This window comes from Piliocolobus tephrosceles, chromosome 20 (assembly GCF_002776525.5).
Source record: "Piliocolobus tephrosceles isolate RC106 chromosome 20, ASM277652v3, whole genome shotgun sequence".
Taxonomy (NCBI): domain Eukaryota; kingdom Metazoa; phylum Chordata; class Mammalia; order Primates; family Cercopithecidae; genus Piliocolobus; species Piliocolobus tephrosceles.
Window position 1 is genome coordinate 35,542,278 of NC_045453.1, and position 20,144 is coordinate 35,562,421.

Here is a 20,144-nt window from a genome sequence, read left to right on the forward strand (position 1 = left end):
GGGATGGCAGAAACCCGAGCTTCCTGGGGCAGGGAGTCAGCTCTCCTCACGGAGGCGGCCTTGGTGGGGATACTTTCCAGCAGGGACTCTCTTACCGGAGTGTTTTTGCTGTGTGCACGATGACTGGCTCAGTTTCTGTAATAATCGTTTCCATCAGCATAGAGATAGCTGTTTACATTCTTCAACTTTGTATTATGAAAAACGTCAGACAGAAAAGTTGAGAGACTAGTATCGCATGCACCTGTGTGCAGAGTCCAGATTCAACAGTTACGAAGGGAAAATTCCACATTTCCTTTTAAATTTACCAAAGACCGAAACACACCAAGTACTGCAGGAAGGATAACCTGGGTGGAGGAGGGATGGGGCTGGAGAGTGGGGGCACAAGGGTGAAGGGAATGGGGTGGGTGGGACAGAGGTGGGGGATGGAGGGTGGGGTAGCATGGGGTGGAGTGGGGGATGGAAGGTGGGATGGGGCTGGGTGGGACCGGGTGGGGAGATGGAGGTGGGGTGAGGCAGAGGTTGGGGAGTTGATGGGTGGATGGAGGTGGGTGAGGGTAGAGTGGGATGGGTGAGACACGGCAGGGATGGAGCATGGAGTGAGGCAGAGGTGAGGGGATGAAGGGCGGGGTGGGCCAGGGGCAGCCCCCAGTGCCCACAGCTGGAGCAGGCGAGGGGCAGGAGGGAGCGGCTACCTGCCCCTGTACTGGGCGGGTGGGCCCTGGGGTGCCCCCTGACCTGCTGCTGGCTCTCCTGAAGGAGAGGTTTGTTTCCGCCTCCCAAGCCCACAATCTGGCCTGTGTGTGCCTGTGTCTGTTGACAACTCCATGAGTGAACTGTGATACGTCAAGGCTTGGGGGAAGTGTGGGAAATGCTTGTGATTTTCTTTCCCTGTAGAAGTCGAGCAGAGAGAGAGCAGCTCCCCCAGTGTGAGCGCCTGACACCGAGAAGGCCCGGGGCTCGGAGGCCTAAGGCACTCACTCCAAAGACCTGAGAATTAAGGGAACCCGGGGGGCCTCTTGCCCAGACCTGGAAGAGCAGCAAGTGCTGTGAGGGCCTCTGCACCCCCTGAGGACCGCTGCACCCCATAAGGACCCCCGTCCCCCCTGAGGACTCCTGTGCCCTGTGAGGGTCCCTGTGGCCACCTGAGGACCCCTGTAGCCTGTGAGGGCCCTGTGCCCTGTGAGGACCCTTGTGCCCCTGGGCCTGGGTGGAGACCCACACACAACCCCACTGATTCCAGGGGAAGAGAAAGGGACCCCGTGGGGCTTGTCAACCATCACAGACCCAGAGACTCTGGGCAGAAGCTTCTGCCTGCCACACTCAGCCCGTGACGGCCCCACCAGGAGAGCCCAGCTATGGGTCCCAGAGGAAGCGGCTTAAAGGGCCTCTTTCCACCGGCCGCCAAGCCCCTCCAGGCTTTGCTGAGGCCCTGAGATAACCAAGCAAAAACCAGCCTCACTTCCCAGGGGCTCAATTACCAGAAACTTCAAGGAAACAAAAACCCACCCAAAGACATTTTCCCTAATTACCCTGACAAGTCAGACAAAGGCCATGTAGAGCCTTTCCCGGAGTTTCCCAGCAAGCACCGCGGCATCTAGGTCCTCATGTGGCCGTCAAACCTGTGCACCTCCACACGGAGCTCAGGAGCCACCCCCAGGGCTCCTGGAGTCAGCTCGGCCTCCGCCAGCAGGCAGGCCCCAGTGTCCACCAGCATTTCTGGGTTTGCAGGGCACAAAGCCTGACGCGTTGCTCCAGCTCCCAGCAAACAGGAGAGGAGCCCATGTGGCTGTCCAAGCCAGAGGCGTGGGCAAATGCACAAGCCCCCCACTCTGCTGGAAGCCCAGATGGCCGAGGAGTGCTACTGGCTTGGCCAGCTGCCCACGCCTCTGGCTTGGACTGTCTGAGGTCCTGAGAGGGAAGCCTAGTCTCCAACTGCTTAGCCCCAAGAGGAAGGTAGGGCTCACAGGCTGGATGGGTCAGACGCAGCAAGGACAAGAGGCCGCTTGACTCTTGCCAGCACCTGCCTGTGTCCCAGGGCTGCAGTGTGTCCAGGAGGGACCAGCAGTGCTCATCTGTCTTGCCTTGGCCACTGCCACAGCCAGCTTGACCACCCAGACCTGAGAGATTTGCTCACCAGGGCACTCGACACAGCAGGCCACAGAACTGCCCAAAAGCCTTAAATCTGCTCCCACCTTTTCATTCTTGATCTCAGTGTAGCCATGCTCTGGAAGATGGTCCATTTGGGGCATTGACGCTCCTTCCACTTGCCACTGCTTTTCGTAGTTACTGCACTATTTTCAGACGGCCGGTGGATACTTTATACCTGTAGGCAATGCACTAGAGCTGTGCCTCTTGGCTGGTGACTTCTGACTACTCCCATGGAGGGAAAGCCTGGGTTCCCCCTCCCACCCTCATTCCCACCTTCATCTTTTCCTTATGTCCCCTTCAAGATCTTAGACATTCGCCTTCTGTTCAATCATACATTAGAGACCTCCTTTTTCGTCTGTAGGATGATTCTAACCAGGTGATATGGTTTGGCTGTGTCCCCACCCAAATCTCATCTTGAATTGTAGCTCCCATAATCCTCATGTGTCATGGGAGGGACCCAGGCGGAGGTAATTGAATCATGGCAGCAGTTACCCCAGGTTGCTGTTCTCTCGACAGTGAGTGAGTTCTCACAAGATCTGATGGTTTTATAAGGGGTTGTCCCCCTTTCGCTCGGCACTTCTCCTTCCTGCCGCCCCGTGAAGAAGGACGGGTTTGCTTCCCCTTCCACCATGATTGTAAGTTTCCTGAGGCCTCCCCAGCCCTGTGCAACTGTGAGTCAATTAAACCTCTTTCCTTTATAAATTACCCAGTCTCAGTTACATCTTTATTAGCAGTGTGAGAACAGACTAATACACCAGGCCATCCTGATAAACCGCACTTAAGTATTATGACGATTTAAATATCATCTTTTGAGAAGCCAAGTGCTATGTTTATGTACTAGGGCAGGAAATACAATTCCATTCTAAACCCTTCCATGTAAACCAGACTCCACGGAGCACAAGCTCTCTGTACCGCATTTGTTTTCACTCTAGACTTTCACCTTTTCTCCACGTCCTCGCATCCCCCTGGCTTCCTTCTTCCCAGCTGCTGTGCCTCAGGTGCTTCAGGTGCACTGAGCGCCCCAGGTCCTGGCAGATACGTTGTCCTCACACGGGAAGACGTGGGCTGCAATCGAGGTTCTTGGTTCCTTGTGAACTTTGTCTTCGAGCACCTGGTGTCGCTGATCCAAGCAGCTGTCACTCTGGCTCTGAGTCCTGTGGGCACTCAGTTCCTCTCCAGAAGCTCTTGGGCCTTCCCTCCTTACCTCCAGATTCTGAAACGTCACCAGAAGGGGAAGCAACACCCTTTGCCTCAATCCAGCTCAGTACTCGGGAGCCTGGCTCACGTCTCTCTGTTCCCTTCTGTGTTGTCCTCATGGAGCTGCAGATGACACCCACTGAGTTGGCCCTTGAAACTCCAGCATCTCCCTCCTAATAGTCGACAGAAAACACATCCAAAGCCCAGGTGCTACAGAGCCCGGCTTAAGGGACGTGCTAGGGCAGAGGGACTTACTTCAGAAGGACTTTTCTTGCCTGTGAAAAGAATTGCTCCTTTTACAAAGAGGACATTGGCTGTTTTCTATGTTGACCCAAAGAATAATTTCCCTTTGTTGCACAAAAAAAGCAGAGCTGGCCTGTAGAAGCTGAATGAATGGGGAAAGTTTCCATCTTTTTAAAAAATAAATTCTGCCCCTTGTGAACCCACAGGAACCTGACTGGAGAGTTGAAACCTCTGGGAACCCAGGCCAGCCTCCGTGGCATTTTGCAAGTGTCATGTCTCCATCCTGAGTGTTTTTAAAGTTGTGGTTGTCCCAGGGTTTTGAGGGATCCAAGGAGATGAGAACAGGAGTGTGAAATGATGCATGACACTCGCCACAGATGGCCGTGTCAGAGCCTTATCTGGAAACAGGCAAGCAGAGGCTGGCTCCATGGGCAGAGGCGCTGCTGGCGCCAGGCTCCCCATCAGCCTGGGGAGGAAGCTTCATGGCCAACATCAGTGAGACTCCAGCCTCTGGGGTCAAGGGCCCAGCCCGGCCAAGAACCTGAGAAGCCCTGTCTCCCTGCCGGACGTCATCGCCCCTGAGAGCTGGTCTCTTGTTGTGGGCAGGGTCCCTGGGGTGCCCCCCAAGCCTGCACCCCAACTCCCCACCACCCTCAGCTATCTGACACCTCTCCTGAAGAAGATGATTCCTGCCAACCCTGCAGAAAACTCCCAGGGGCCCATGGGAAGGGGAGCAAGATGGGCAGGACTGGATATTCCCAGGCAGGAGAAAGGAGGGCTGCCCTTCAAACCCACCATTCAGGGAAGGGGAGGGCAGGTGATGGGCCCTGGGGCAGCACGGGCACAGCACATGCCCAGTTCCTCCACCTGATGAAGGAAACCCATTACTCAGTACTCCTGAGCCTCAGTTTCCCCATCTGCAATGGCGATAGCAATGGCTCTACCGGGCGGTTTCTCTGATGCGTAAGTGATGTCGTGCCATGAAGAGCTGGCACAGCACGGGCAGAGAGTGACCAGGAACACACTCCCACATCCTGACAGCTTGGCCTTTGTTATCTGGGCTCTGGCTGAGCAGGTCAGGACGAAGGCGTGGCCCCTTGGCTCTCGAAGCTACCATTTGCCAGCTGGACAAAGGTCCTTCCAGCTCAGCCTGTTTTTTTTTTTTGTTTGTTTGTTTTTTTAGACAAAGTCTCAATCATGTTGCCTAGGCTGCAGTGCTTGCTACAGCCTCGACTTCCCAGGGTCGAACCATCCTCCCTTCTCAGCTTCCTGAGTAACTGGGACTACAAGTGTGTACCACCACACTCAGGTAATTTTTTTATTATTTTTTGGTAGAGATGGAGGGCTCCCTATGTTGTCCAGGCTGGCCTCAAACTGCTGGACTCAAGCAGTGTTCCCACCTCGGGCTTCCAGAGTGCTGGGATTACTGTCCCTGGCTGAGCTTGGCTCTTGGTGACAATGGGGCAGTGACTGAGGACTCAAAGGGCCACACATCCCATGGCAGGCAGGAAACGTGAGGCTTATCTCCCCAGCAGATTGGAAAAAGACAATGAGAAGCAGCTCATCCTGGCACTCCCCAGCCAATGTAAGCCAACTTAAAAACAGCTTGGGCCGGGCGCGGTGGCCCACGCCTGTAATCCCAGCACTTCGGGAGGCCGAGGCGGGCGGATCACGAGGTCAGGAGATCGAGACCATCCTGGCTAACACGGTGAAACCCCGTCTCTACTAAAAATACAAAACAATTAGCCGGGCGTGGTGGCGGGCGCCTGTAGTCCCAGCTACTTGGGAGGCAGAGGCAGGAGAACAGCGTGAACCTGGGAAGTGGAGCTTGCAGTGAGCCGAGATCGCGCCACTGCACTCCAGCCTGGGCGACAAAGTGAGACTCCGTCTCAAAAAAAAAAAAAGAAAAAAAAAACAGCTTGAGTGGCAATTGCGTGGCCTTTCCCCCTGTGGTGCTTGCACCCACCACCCCGGAGAAGTGCTGGGCCCCGCACCAAAGTGTCTGATGCAGCAGAGCTGTGTGTTGGGTGTGCTGACCATGTGCATGTGTGCACAAGTGTGTGCGTGTATATATGTGTCATACACATGCATGTGTGTGCACCTGGGTATGCATGTGTGTGTCCATGTATGTGTGTGGTGTACATGTGTGCGCATGTGTGTGCATGTGTTGTGCCTGTGTGTACAGGTATGTACACATATGTATACACACATGTGCACATGTGGGAAGAATACCCATTTCTGACAAGTCTCCGGGTGAGGCTGAGTCTGCTGTTGCAGGGCCCGCATTCTGAGCACCCTGGGTCTATCAGAACATAAGCCCTCCTCCTCCTCCTGTCCTATCCCACAGGCCAGAGGATAAGAGGTGCCCATGTGGATGGGGGTTCCAGGACAGCATGGCTTCTTACAGCAGAAACACGCAGCAGAATCTGTCCATCAAGGCAGGCATCGTGAAATCAGTTATGGACCCTTACCTAGGAATCCTCCACGCCCACAAAAGCAATACCTGGAGAGCCAGGGCCCGGGTCTCCCCTGGGCTATCATGGCCTGCCTCTCTCCCTCCCTCTACAGACCCTAAGGAGCACCCAGCAGGGACAGCACCACCCACCCTGCCCCTCACTCATGCAGCTCATATCAGGCAGACGTGACGCTGTGGACCTGGATAGGCCCCACGTTTCAAGGCAAATCAAGCAGCTGACCAGGAGGTAATTCAGGCAAAGGAGCAGAATCATCAGATAAAATATAGGATGCCCAGTTATATTTGCATTTCAGATAACTCAAATTTGATTCAAATTTGATAATTAAAATGTGAATTATTTTATAGTATAAGTATGTCCCAAATATATACATGGATTATATTACATTGTGCTATATTATATCATATTATTTTATTAGGAAGGTGGTGACCACTGCTAACCAGAAGGTGCCCGTCTCCCAGCCTCATGGGGCCACGTGGTTCTTGGTCACGAGAGCTGGGTATGGTGGAAAGGATGTTTAGAAAGCTTTGGTCAAACATATATATATGTGTATATATATATATATACACACATACACATATATATATAATATTTGGGACATACTTATACTACAAAATTATTCAATGTGTACTTGAAATTCAAATTTACCTGAGCATCCTGTATTTTTATGTTAAATCTGGCAACCCCTGAAAGCAGCCAAAACCCCCTCAGGCAGTCAAGAGTGTGGCAGCCAGGCCAGCACGCTGCAGCTCCCTCCCTCTCGGGCCGTGGCCTGGCCCTGCAGGGGACGTCGTAGGAACAATAATTGTCCACGTCTAGTGCTGGGGGCATCATGGGCGCTGCCCCAGAGCCACGACCAGCCCACCTTTCGGTCAGCGTGGTGAGTCTTCAGATGCCCCATGTGAAGAATCATGCTTCTTTTCTAAATGCTGAGAGTGGGCCCCTCGTGGTGGGCAGGTTCCCAGAGAACGGAAACGCCTTCCCTTGGTTCCCTCCAGCAGGGTTCAGACAGGAGCCAAGATCTGGGTCCCAACAGTGGGTGGAAAACGCCCCCTAGAGGTGTGATGTGTTGGCTGCAAGCCTGGCGGCTGGGCCTGGGGACACCCTCACCAGGTTACCTTCAGTCGGGGGTTCCTCTGAAGCCCAACTTCTAATTTATCTGCAACCACAGGCTACTTTGGTCAGAAGGGAAATAATTAGATCGGAACCTTAATAGCATTAATTTCCCCCGAATAGGAAGAAAGCGAAGGGAGGGGACATGAGAGCTGTTAATTAGGTGACGACTTCTCCCACCTGGCTGTGCTGGAAAAGCGCCTCTGTGGAAGACACAGCATCCAGGGCGGGAAGAGGCAGGCTCGGTGGTGTTGGATCAGAAACCCCCCGCCTTGTCTGGCTGCCATGCAGTCCCCAGCACCTCTGAGGCCACTCAGCCCGGGAAAGGGGACGACACCGCTGTGCTCGGCGTCTGGCTGCTATACAGTCCCCAGCACCTCCCGGGTAAGGCCAGTCAGCCCAGGGAAGGGGACAACAGAGCTGTGCTCGGTGTCCAGCTGTCTGGATGAGGCCCAGGAGGATGGCCTGTGGTGGAGCAGGAGGACCTGGGGGAACAAAACCCACAGCAGCCACCCAGCTCCAAAGGCTGTGCTCTTTCTACGATGCCTGGGGTCTCAGGTGTGAGTGGCAGAGGGAGCAGTTCCACCAGCCATGTCAGCCTCGCTGCAGTGGAATTCCACTTCTGTCCCAGAGACTCAGCCAGAGGGGAGGAAACTGTGACCACAGGCATGTGGACACGCAAGGGTATGTTTGAGCAAAGTCTTCTAAACCTCCTTTCCCTTACACCCGACTCTCATGACCAAGAACCAGGTGTCCCCATGGGGCTGGGAGATGGGCACCCTCTGATTAGCAGTGATCACCCCTTTCCAGAGATGACATCAGCTCACCAGGCAAGAAACTCCACTTAGTCAGAACCCAGAGCCGATCTGGGGAATGATTCACACTAGCTAGACTTACACAAGACTGATCTATAACCTGGAAGGCCTGTATGTTCGCTGACCATGGGAAGGCCTTTCCAGGGCCTGAGCATTTCCCACCTGGGATCCAAGTTGTCTGTTCCTAGGATCAAGATATTTGGGGAGCCACATCCATCTTTTGAAGGAAATTTGAGCAACAGGGATCATAGAGTGAGGATCATTCATTCCATCCCCATGAGTGAGGGAATGGATCAGTAGGTTGCCATCCACAAATGGTCACTGTCCACCTGCTATGTGTTGGCCTTGCCTGGGAGGTGCGGGACAGTGGTGCCACACCAGACCCAGCCCTGGCCCCCTGGAGCCAGCTGATAGCCTGGCAGTGGAGGCACACGTTGAACAAATTATCATCCACGATTCAAAATGACAGGTGTGCGAAGTGTGTCCCACAAAGAACTTGCTGAGTGAGAAACACAGGTGTGTGGCCATAGAGACCAAATGGGACCCTCACAGCTGGGTGTGCGCAGGAGAGAGACAGGCAAAGGGGTGGGGGCAGGCATTTGCACCCTAGGGGGCTGCAGGGTGATTTGCAAGGGGAGCCCAGGTGAGGGTCCACAGGGACTAGAGCAGGCCAGGAAGGGAGGTGGTCAGGGGTTGGCTGGAGCCAGGCTTCTGAGGGTTGATTCCTGGCTCTGCCCTCAACCCAGGCGGTTCCCCACTCTACTCATCTCTGACTCCTCCCCTCAAAGCAGGCGTGACAGTGGCACCTGCCTCAGAAAGGAGGGGGCGTGTGGGGAAAGCAGGTATTTCATGACGAATGCCCAGCATAGAGCCCTGGAGACAGTACCCCTGCCCAGGTTCCCACTAGAGCAGGCAGACAGCCCCAGCTGGGATGAGCCAAGTGTGTCTCCACATGGACTAAGCCCAATCTGGGGCTCAGCACCCTCGGGTCTCCTGGTCCAGGCTCCTGTCTCGCCCTTTTATGCCATCTTTTCTCAATAGGCACAGGTACAGGGCACCCCCGAGGGAGGAGGTGTTCCAGACTTAAGGAGGAGAGTACCTGGCTGGGACGGGGTGGGGAGGCGCAAGGACCCCAGGGTGTTCAGGGAGCAGTCAGGAGATGAGTAATGGTGAGGGTCCCGGCTCCCGAGCGTTTCTGTGCTAAGTGGCTGTGGGCTGGGTTTCACTCCTCTTCAGAGCAAGGCTGAGGCCAGGCCCACCTGGGGGCCAGGGTAGAGGACGTACCACGTGACAGCAGTGGCCTAGACCCCTCACGAAGTCTCACTGGGCCATATCTCCACCAGGTTATGGCAGGGACCCTTATCACCAGCGGCACCCTGCACAGATGGGGAAGCTGGGGCCCAGGTCCCAGACAGCCAAGCCAGCTCTTCGACCACTCAGCGGTCCCAGCAGGTGAGGCTGACAACAGTCTGCATCGACTAAGAGGCTGAGCTCACCAGTGCCAGCTCTGGTTGGTCACCAGGATGCCAGAGCGCGCTGGTACAGGCCCAGGGCACCCTGCAGAGCAACCAAACCTCACCGAGATCCTCAGGGAAGGGGTTCTTGTTGGCCCATTGTACGGAGGAGGACACTAAACCCTCAAGAGGCTCAGGGCCTCGCCCGGTCACACAGCTGGAAGGCGCCAGTGCCTGGAAAGGGACCCGGAAGACAGACCCAGAGCCTACACCCTCAGAGGCGAAAATATCTGAGCAGCGGGTGCCTGGCCAATGGCCCGTGGTGGGCGTGGCCGAGAGGGAATGGGGCGGAGAGAAGCCCGTGAGGGGGCGGGGCGGAGGCGGGGTGGGCGGAGCCGGCGGCCGCGGCAGCCTTGATTGGATGCCGCCTTAAGCTCGTCATGGGCGCGTTTTGACTGGCGGCCCCGCCCCTGATCCGTCCCCGAGCCGCCCTCCCCGGGGCTGCTCCGCCCGGCCTCAGCCTAGGCCCCGCCCTGGTCGCGCCCCCTCTGCACCTCCCGGCCCCGGCCCCGCCCCGCGGTGGGGCCACCGCAGAGATCCGCGGTTAACGCTCCCCCAGAGACCCGGCTGCGCGACCGGGAGTCGGAGGCAGGCGGTCAAGGCCGGCAGGGCAGGACCCCCTCCTTGCCCCTGCTCCCAGGAGGCGCTGGACTCCGGGGGCGGGCGTGAAGCCCTCCATCCCGCGCCCAGACCCGGGCAGTGAGCCCTATGCCTGCAGTAATTGTGGGATTGCTGGTTTTGTTTTTTCCTTAACACTTTTATTGAGATCATAGAGTTCACCCGCTTAAAGCGCACGAATCGGTGGGGTTTTGTTGCGAGCAACCGTGGCCATTATCTAATTCCAGAGCATTTCACCTCCTTAAAAAGCAGCTGGGCCTAGCCGGGCGCAGTGGCTCAAGCCTGTAATCCCAGCACTTTGGGAGGCCGAGGAGGAAGGATCACCTGAGGTCAAGAGTTCGAGGCCAGCCTGGCCAACATGGTGAAACCGCGTCTCTACTAAAAATACAAAAATTAGCCGGCAGTGGTGAGCGCCTGTGGTCCCAGCTTCTCGGGAGTCTGTTAGGAGAATTGCTTGAACCCGAGAGGCAGAGGTTGCAGTGAGCCTAGATTGCGCCATTGCACCCCAGCATGGGCAACAGAGCCAGACTCTGCCTCAAAAACAAAAAAGAAGCCGATCCCCATTCGCAATGACTCGCGTTTCCCTCCCCCTCCCCCGTCCCCGGCAACTGTGCGTCTACTTTCTATTTCTATGGAGTTGCCAGTTCTGGCTCTTCCTGTGAATGGATTCCCATGCTGCGTATTTTGGTGTCTGAATTCTCTGACTTTCGTCTCAGCCTGCACCCACGCTGCCGCAGTCCGCGCTCGCGGCTTTTAGGCTGAACGCGGCTGCGCCGTGCGGGTGCCCGCGCTCCGTGCGCCCCAGCCGGTTCAGCCCCGGTTGGGGGTGGCGCTCGTCTTGTGGCTGCAGATCCCAGCCTGAACCTGTATCTTGTTCCACCGCCCCGGGCGCCCGCCACGGAGCTGCTGCCTCCTCGGGAGACGGTTCCATCGTTGAAGGAACGGCCGGACTGTCTTTTGCAGCAGCGGCTCCATCTGGCCCCACAGCACGACCGCACGAGGGTCCCGAGCCCCGATCCTCGCAGTACTCGCCACCCCGGCAGCGTGGTTGCGGCGGTCTCGGCGGGGCAGGGGGTCCCCACGCGGGCTGGTTCGCGTTTCGCGTGACCGATGGTGCTCACTGGCCATCTATACATCTTTTTTTTCTTTTTCCTGAGTCGGAGTTTCTCTCTTGTTGCCCAAGCTGGATTGCAATGGCGCGATCTCGGCTCACTGCAACCTCCGCCTCCCGGGTTCAAGCGATTCTCCTGCCTCAGCCTCCCGAAGTAACTAGGATTACAGGAGCCCGCACCACGGCCGGCTAATTTTTTTGTATTTTTAGTAGAGACGGGATTATGCCATGTTGGCCAGGCTGGTCTCGAACTCCCGACCTCAGATGATCCTCCCGCCTCGGCCTCCCAAAGTGCTGGGATTACAGGCGTGAGCCACCGCGCCCGGCCCATCTGTACATCTTCTTTGGAAAAATGTGTATCCAAATCCTTTGCCGTTTTATAGTTAGATTGTCTTTTTATTATAGAGTTATAATAATTATTTATACCTTCTGCAAGGAAGTTCCTTATCAGATGTAGGATTTGCAAATACGGCCAGGCGCGGTGGCTCAAGCCTGTAATCCCAGCACTTTGGGAGGCCGAGACGGGCGGATCACGAGGTCAGGAGTTCGAGACCATCCCGGCTAACACGGTGAAACCCCGTCTCTACTAAAAATACAAAAAACTAGCCGGGCGAGGTGGCGGGCGCCTGTAGTCCCAGCAACTCGGGAGGCTGAGGCAGGAGAATGGCGTGAACCCGGGAGGCGGAGCTTGCAGTGAGCTGAGATCCAGCCACTGCACTCCAGCCTGGGCGACAGAGCAAGACTCCGTCTCAAAAAAAAAAAAGGATTTGCAAATACTTTCTCCCAATCTGTGGGTCGTCTTTTCACTTTTCTGATGGTTTCCTTTGAAGCAAAAAAGTTTTCTGTTGTTGTTCGGGTGAAGTGTTAGAAAGAACACTTACTGTGCTTTAAAGAGGAACACGTTTTAAGCACCCCCGCACGGGGCGGAGCAGGGCCGAGTCCCGGCGGGAAGGGACCCGAGGCCTCGGCTGCGCCTGCGCCGACGCCGGCGCGTGAGCCCGAGCTCGTGCCTGGCGGAGCGCGCGCCCGCCCCCGAGTGCGCCTGCGCGGAGCTCGTGGCCGCGCCTGCTCCCGCCGGGGGCTCCTTGCTCGGCCCGGCCGCGGCCATGGGAGAGGCCGAGGTGGGCGGCGGGGGCGCCGCAGGCGACAAGGGCCCAGGGGAGGCGGCCACCAGCCCGGCGGAGGAGACAGTGGTGTGGAGCCCCGAGGTGGAGGTGTGCCTCTTCCACGCCATGCTGGGCCACAAGCCCGTCGGTGAGCGCCCAGGCCGCGGACGCGCGTGGGGGCGGGGCGGGCAACCGGCGGGGCGGGGCGGGGCCTGCGCTCGCGACACCCGCGCCCCCACGCGCCCCGCCGAGCCCGGGCCGTGACACCCCGGCCACACCCGTCCCGGGACCCCCGCCCCCTCCCGCGCGCCCTTCGGACCCCGCCCCCGTGACACCGCGAGGCACCAGCCCGCAGCGCCCCACCCCCACCCCTGCCCCGGGACGCCCCACCCCCTCCCACACACACCACCCAGCCCTGCCCCCAGGCAGCACCTCCGCACCCTGGCCCGCCCCCTCCCACCGGGGCCACCCTTGCCCCTCCCGTCCTCAGGGCACCCCGTCCCCTCCATCCTTTTTCTCCTCCCCGCTGACCGCTTGTCCCGCCGCCCCTCCTCCCCCCAGGTGTGAACCGACACTTCCACATGATTTGTATCCGGGACAAGTTCAGCCAGAACATCGGGCGGCAGGTCCCATCCAAGGTCATCTGGGACCACCTGAGCACCATGTACGACATGCAGGCGCTGGTGAGCCCACCCGCCCTCCCTGTGCTGCCCGATGGGGGCACGAACCCACACACCGCTGAGGGTCAGCCTGAGCTGGGCAGAGGCCCCTCCATGCCTGCTGGGGTCCGCTGGGCAGAGCAGAGGCCCCCCCATGCCTGCTGGGGTCCGCTGGGCAGAGCAGAGGCCCCCCCATGCCTGCTGGGGTCCGCTGGGCAGAGCCCCCTGCAGTGAGACCTGTCCTTAAGGAGGGCATCCCAGGGCTCCAGAGCCTGTCATGAAAAGCACAAGCGCAGTGCTAGCAGCTGGCCAGCTTTTCAGGGGGCCTCCTTTAGACTGGGTGCTGGGCCAGAGCCTCCAGCTGAGACCCTGGGGAGGGAGGGAAGGATGCAGAGGCCCCGGGGCCCTTAGGCCCTTGTCAGCCTCCTGGGATGCCCCGGAAGTGCTTTAGGCAGAGGGTGACCCTATCTGAGTCACACAAGACTTCTGTGGGAGTCAGGCAAGTAGAGTCCCAGTCCTCACAGAGCTCGGAGCTGGCAGTGTGTGACGGGTGAGCGGGTTAACCAGGTAAGCAGGGTGGCCAGAAGAGACAGGTGGGTGTTCCAGGCTCTGTGGCAGCAGGAGGTGGTGGGTCCGGGAGCTGAAAGAAGGTGGTATACTTGGAGAGTGGGGTGGGGGTCAGGGGTCAGGTGACCAGGAGGAGTGGGGACCTGTGCTGGTGGAAAGAGAGTCTGTGCCAGCCACGCTGGACTCAGGGCCACACCAGCCCTTCCAGTAAGACATAGGGCACCACTGGGGCAAGGAATGCTTGCCGTTGACATTGGTGGAGTGATGTGGGTCTCCTTGTCATAGCTGTAGAAAGGGGACAGAGATGCCAGCCGTGTAGGGGCCTGGCTGTCTGAGGAGAGGAAGGATGCTCAGCCCTAGAAATGCCCTGGAAGCTTAAGCCCCTGTTGCTGCCACGTCATGTGTTGAGGACGTTCTGAGCCAGTGCGGCATTTACACTGGGTGACCAGTACCTAGTGGCCCAGACACAGCTGGCTACTAAGCTCACAAGGTCCTCCCTGGACCCGCTCCTGCCTAGAGCGTATCCATCAGCCATTGAACCCTGGTCACCACCCCTCAGGGTCAGAGGCCCCCTATCACCAAACTCCCAGCAGCTTCTTGGTTGTGGGAGAGGGCACCTGGTCCCCAGACACCTCCCACACCGGGATTTGGAGAGATCGATGCAAATCTGTGCCTGTCTCTGGGGAAGACAAACAGCTCCAAGGCCTGTAATGTCCCCTGGGGCATGGGTGCTGGCTCAGATGAGCACAGCAGCCCACATGACACTCAGGAAGCCATGTGGGACCGGCAGGCCTTTCAGCCCTAGGACTGTGGCCCTGTTCCTTATTCCTGCAGTGGCCTATGACATCAGTAAGGACTGGGCAAGACCATAGGCTGGCACTTTCTCTGGACCGTGACACTTCTGTGTGACTGAGATCTGAGTCTTTCAGACCTTATGAAATACAGAGCCCCTGGAGTATCCCTGAGAGGCTGACCAGCTGGCCCAGGAGATTTTGAGGAGCACAGATGTGGTCTGACGGCCTGTTCCACACAGCACCCAAACTGCCAAGCAGAAGCCCCTGTCTCCTGAATCGCCTCCCAGTCCCAGGCCCTTCTCGCCAGCTCCACTTTTCCCTGGCTCCCGGTCTCTCCCTCTGGTCTCTGTGACCTCAGGAGGGCAGTGCCTGGCAAGCACTCGGGTGGCCCTGCTCCATCTGCTCTTCTTCGCCTGGTTCTGTGCCTGTGGCGCTCCCAACTGACACCCTCAGTGTCCATGGGTTCCTGCCACGTGGATGAGAACTGGAGGCGCCTGCGGCCTTTCCCCAGGGCTGTCACCGTGCCGTCTGCACGCCGCCATGGGGAACGCAGTCTCTTGGTGAGACCGCAGGCTGTGGTGGGCAGGCAGGGCCCACAGGTGTGTGTCACCAGGGCTGCCCGGTCCTCAGGGCCCCCCTTAGTGATGCCGGCCCCAGTGGGTCTTCCTGACCCCTGCACATGCTTCCACTGGTTCTGCCCTCCCTGGGTCTGTCTGAAAAGCCCAGCTGTGGCAGGCACTGCTCACAAAAAGAAGAAATGCCCTTTGCCCATGCCCCGCCCACCGCCGTCTCCAGCACACTGATGTGTGCTTGTTGGCTGCTCGCCAAGGGGCTCTCACATGGCTGTAGTGGCTTCTTGAAACTGCATCTTCACCCTTGTTTCTTAAAACTCTCTATTTGACATCAGCATGAGTCTGAGATTCTTCCATTCCCGAATCCAGAGAGGAACTTCGTCCTTCCAGAAGAGATCATTCAGGAGGTCCGAGAAGGTGAGACTCGGGAGAGGTTGGGCTTGGGAATCAGAAAAGGCCAGACCCTGGCCAAGGGTGGGAGGTGAGGGTGAGGACCCCGGGCCTCCAGGGAGGTGTGAGGGTCCAGCGCAGACCCCGCCCCACCTGTGCTTGGGTGGTCTTGGAACCTCCGGGATTGGAGAGGACTTTGTTTGAGAGCAGTGGCTGGACGGAAGCTGAGGCCTGTGTGGGCAGCAAGCGTCGGAGCAGTCCCTGGCCTGACCATCCCCCAGCGTCGGCCACCACCGTGGGTTTTCGGTGAGCGTCAGCTGTCTCCTCCACAGGAAAAGTGATGATAGAAGAGGAGATGAAAGAGGAGATGAAGGAAGACGTGGACCCCCACAATGGGGCTGACGATGGTGAGTGTGGAGCTCACCCTGCCCTAATGCCCTTTGGGGCTCAGCACCCTGAGGCCACCCTCAGGCAGGGCACAGTCAGGTGGGCGTAGAGCCTGTGGTGCAGAGGCCCCGGGCAGGACATCTAGGCACAGGATGGATCCTGCAGTGCCCCCTCCCCAGGAGCTGAGTTCCGGCTCCATGTTGTAGGCCCGGGTCTGAGCGGCGGTCCCTGCAGTGCCCATAGCAGGGAGGTCCTCAGGAGGACCAGGCCCCTCTGCGGGCCCCACATGCAAAGGGCTCCCAGCTCAGGAGGAAGCTTTGGGTTCAGAGGGTCACGTGTCAGTATGCAGATTTTTTAACTGAACAGGAAGACAAAAATAAGATTCTGGATATTCTGTTTTCAGCCAAGTGATTTTTCGTTTCTCAGTTTTTTCATCTTCAGGGAGTTTGGGGAAAGCAACAGAAAAATCCAGCAAAGACAAAGAGAAGAACTCCTCAGACTTGGGGTGCAAAGAAGGCGCAGACAAGCGGAAGCGCAGCCGGGTCACCGACAAAGTCCTGACCGCGAACAGCAACCCCTCCAGTCCCAGCGCTGCCAAGCGGCGCCGCACATAGACCCCTCAGTCCTGGCGGCAGCAGAGAAGCGGGTGAAGAGCTGTGGTCACTGACGGGGTCGGCTGGGTCCGAGTGCCACCCCCCCGGCCACAGTGATATCACCCCAGTGCCGTGAGCCCACACCGCCCGCCCTCAGGCTCTCAGGTGAACGTGGCCGTCAGCGGGGAAACGTGTGTCAGTTGGACCATGTGGGACCCTGATGGACCTGAAAGACCAGGATCAATCCAGCTCAGATGTTGAGGGCTCTGAAGCCTCGTTCTGTCTTCTCTGGAGCAGCTGTGGCTTCCCCGGGGCTGCGTGGTGACGTGGATTAGCTCTACATGGGCTGCAGCATTTGGGATCCAGGCTACCTAGGGGGGCATCAGGCCAGGGGAAAACCTCGGATTAGCAAGCAATAAAAACATGACCTCACTCTTCCTCAAAGGAGCCACTGGTCTTCCCTGCGTGACTCAGTTCTTTCCATCTCTTTGTCCCGCTGCAAGCCTCTTTCTGCACTGACTGTGACATCAGAACATGGCCTTCCTGTCACCCCTCCGTGCCACGCACTGACAGCCCCCCCTCCACCTGGGAAACTAAGAACTGGATATTTTGCCTCATTCACTTGTACTGTAACAATGTATATAATTTGGTTGGTATTTCACTATTTAATTTTTAAGAAGCCTATTTTACTAGTGTTTTATATGAACAAAGTACTGCAGAAGTTAAACCTGTGTTGTATTTTTTCTGAGATGTTTTGCTTTAAGAGATACTTTTTGCTCAGTTTTTATATGCCAGATACAGAGAATTTGTAGCGGTTATTTTTGTATGATCTAGTAACTTGCAAACAGACCAAATGGGTGAGAGGCGGGACCGTGCAGCTGTCGGGCTGATGAGGAGGAGGTGGCCGCCCCAGTGCTGATGGAGATACCACTTTTGTGTGACTGCGAACATTAAAGCACAAAAAAATCCAACCTGAAGTTGTGTGATTTTCATACCAAAGTAAGTTAACTTTTCCTCCAAAAGAAAGTTTTTATTTTTCCAAGATTTATAACTAAAGCACACACTTAGATGACTTGTTAACATTCACTTGATACAATGTATAAACAAAATAGTAACAGATTCTGAGTGGTTATTTTGTGGACTGTGACAAGCACTTAAATACAGAATGTTAGGAGGGCAAAACGGTGTGGGCCCTGGTGGGTCAGGCAGACACCAGCGAGCTCCTTCCTGCTGAAAGCTGCAGCTGCAAGATGAGACCGCTGGCTGGGCCGCAGAGCGAAGTCCAGTGTTCCACGTGTGGACAGGGAGCCAAGCTCTGTCCTGGCCAGCCAGCGCACCCCAATGTCTTCAGCTTGACGCTGCTTCTCTGCCAGTGGAGTCTCCTCCACCACATGGGAACGTCCCTGGCCATCTGTCCCTGGAGTCCTCCTCACCATGATGCAGATCACAAGGCATCCACTAAAGAGGCAAAGCCAGGAATCCGGTGGTGTGATCGCCCCATGTGGCACCTGCTGCTGGTCTGCACCAAACCTGCTGTTGCTTCTGGGGCAGAAGAACCCAGGGAAGCTGCTGGTCTACAGCCTGCCCGAGCGGCACTCCCAGGGTAGAGCAGCTGCCTGGGGGACCCCGTGGGTCCCTTTTCTATAGAGCCGGGACAAATCCACAGCCCTGCTGTAACAGCCTGGCACAAAGAGCAGGCACCTGGAGGGCCCCACACCCATGGACCGAAGGACTGAACCCGCCTGGCATTCCTCCACTCACACCCCAAATACTCAGCCCTACAGCCAGGGAAGGGTGGGGTCTCCCTTTGCTGCCCAAGTGTGCCCCCTTGCCCGTCCGATCTCTCCTGTGAGGTCAGCCTCAGTCAGGGCTTTGTGCCAGGTCCTGTCCTGGAGTCTCGGTCTGGGACAGCAGCGTGGCTCTTAGGTACTCCCGAAGCAGCAGGGGAAAGGGGGACAAACACTAACATGGGGTGTCACGGGATGGCCAGAAGGAGTCCTGCTCTCCACCCAGGCTCACTGTTGTAAACCTCCATCTGAAACTGCATCTTGGGTGACCTCAGATTGTGCTGGGAAAGACTAGTTAATAAATCTGCCTTATCTCGATTACTGTAACATTTTGCTGCACTTCCAGGAGAAAGCGAGAGTCCACAGAGTAAGCCCACAGAGTAAGCCCACCGGGCAGGCAAGCAGCATGCCCCCTGCCCCGGGCCTCCCCTTCTGGACGAGAGGCTGACTGGTTGAAGTCAGGAGCCATGCAGCCCTTATGGACTCACAGGGACTTCCGGGCTTCCTTGTGGGGAGGCCCAGTTCACGCTGTGCTGGCAGGTGGGATGACCAGGTCAAATTCACAAGTGTCGGGGCAAGGGTGACGTGGCCTCCAGTCCTGGTCAGCGCTGTACTTACCCCCTCCTGGCCCTAGGGGTCCTGTCTCTAACCTGGGGGCTTTATGTAATGCATACTCCACCATGTCATGTAGAAGGTGCAGACCGAACACAAATCTGAAAAGGAAAACGGAGCTGGCATGAGGCTGGCCCGTGCACGGACGCTCAGGCACCTGCTGCTGTAGAGGCAAGACATGGCACAGTGCACGCTCAGGACAAGATCTGAATGGGTCAGAAGCCACTGCTGATGTTGAGCCTGGAAGCCTCAGCAGCGGCTCTATGCCTGGGACACCCAGGGCCTGAGAGCACCTGCTGCCGCAGAGACATTTTTTCTATGACTGACAGCTGTGGGTGGGGACTCAGTGAAGGCTGAGAGTGGGAGTGATCTGAACTCCCCTGTCTGCCCCACCCAGGGCGAGCCAGGGGTGACTGGGAAAGGCAGTTGGGCTCTACTGCTCCCCAAATAGCAGCAAATAAATACTGAGCAGCAGGGCACTGGCAGCGAGGCTCCCTGCTTGGCTGGTTGATTGAGGACAGGGCATGCTTGGGCCAAATCACGTGGCTGCCACTGGTCTTACCTGGAGAAGGTACGAAGGCTGAAATCCAAGCCCCGAGCCACACAAAATTCTGCTGGGCTCCTTAGCTGTGAGCAATGCCTGCTCCAGGCACATCGCCTACTGCATGTACAGGACCATTGCCCTTCCTGGGTGCCTGGGAGCTGTCGGGGGTGGGAGGGGGGGGCGGAGAGACCCTTTCCCCAGCCTCAAGAGCAAACCCTTCTGGAATGCCGAGCCATACAGGGCGTCACCGAACTGCAGAGGACGCTCTGAAGAAGCAATGCTGTTGCACAGTCCCCTGCAGCAGCTCCTGCACTTCTTGGATTAGCATGCCCCCGAAATGAGCTCTGCACGCGCGCACACACACACACACACACACGACACAAAAGCAACTAAAGAAGCAATTTGGTGTGGTGATATTTGTAAAGAAGCAATTCAGTGTGGTGATATTTGTAAAACAGAAGTTGGGCGATGTCTCTAATACTCTTTTTAGGGAAGTGGTTCTATATCCTGCCAACAGTAGGCAGCAGCAGGAATGCTGCCCCCTTGGAACAATGTTGTCAGCACCCAGTATGCTTGTCTTTCTGTGTTCTGGGGCAGTGGAGGGAGCAGCCTGCCCACCCAAGTCTCAGATCATCCAAACCCTATACAACCGCCCAGCACCCATCAACATCTCCGTCAGAGCCTCCCCACCCCCACCCCACCATCTCTTCCGATGCTGTAAGCAGATCCCAGCTGTAAATCATCTAACAAGAAGGTCAGGCAGCTCACTCAGTCTCCCTGGGAAACCTGCCCTGGCCACTGCAGTAAGTTGATTTGCAGAAATGTCCAGAGCCCCAAAACTTCGGGGAATCACTACTGTCGTTTTAAGAAAGGGAGATGTATGTCCACAGGTTCCAGCCA

The 20,144-nt window shown here is 57.1% G+C and overlaps 1 protein-coding gene across 1 annotated transcript; it reads left to right on the forward strand.

Moving 5' to 3' along the window:
• Window positions 1–12,271: 12,271 nt before the first annotated feature.
• Window positions 12,272–18,406, forward strand: MRGBP (MRG domain binding protein). The gene is made up of 5 exons (XM_023183319.2): window positions 12,272–12,487; window positions 12,901–13,022; window positions 15,267–15,348; window positions 15,654–15,728; window positions 16,135–18,406. Exons 1-5 carry the CDS (start codon window positions 12,340–12,342, stop codon window positions 16,320–16,322), a joined length of 615 nt encoding a protein of 204 aa, XP_023039087.1. The 5' UTR covers window positions 12,272–12,339; the 3' UTR covers window positions 16,323–18,406.
• Window positions 18,407–20,144: the final 1,738 nt, after the last annotated feature.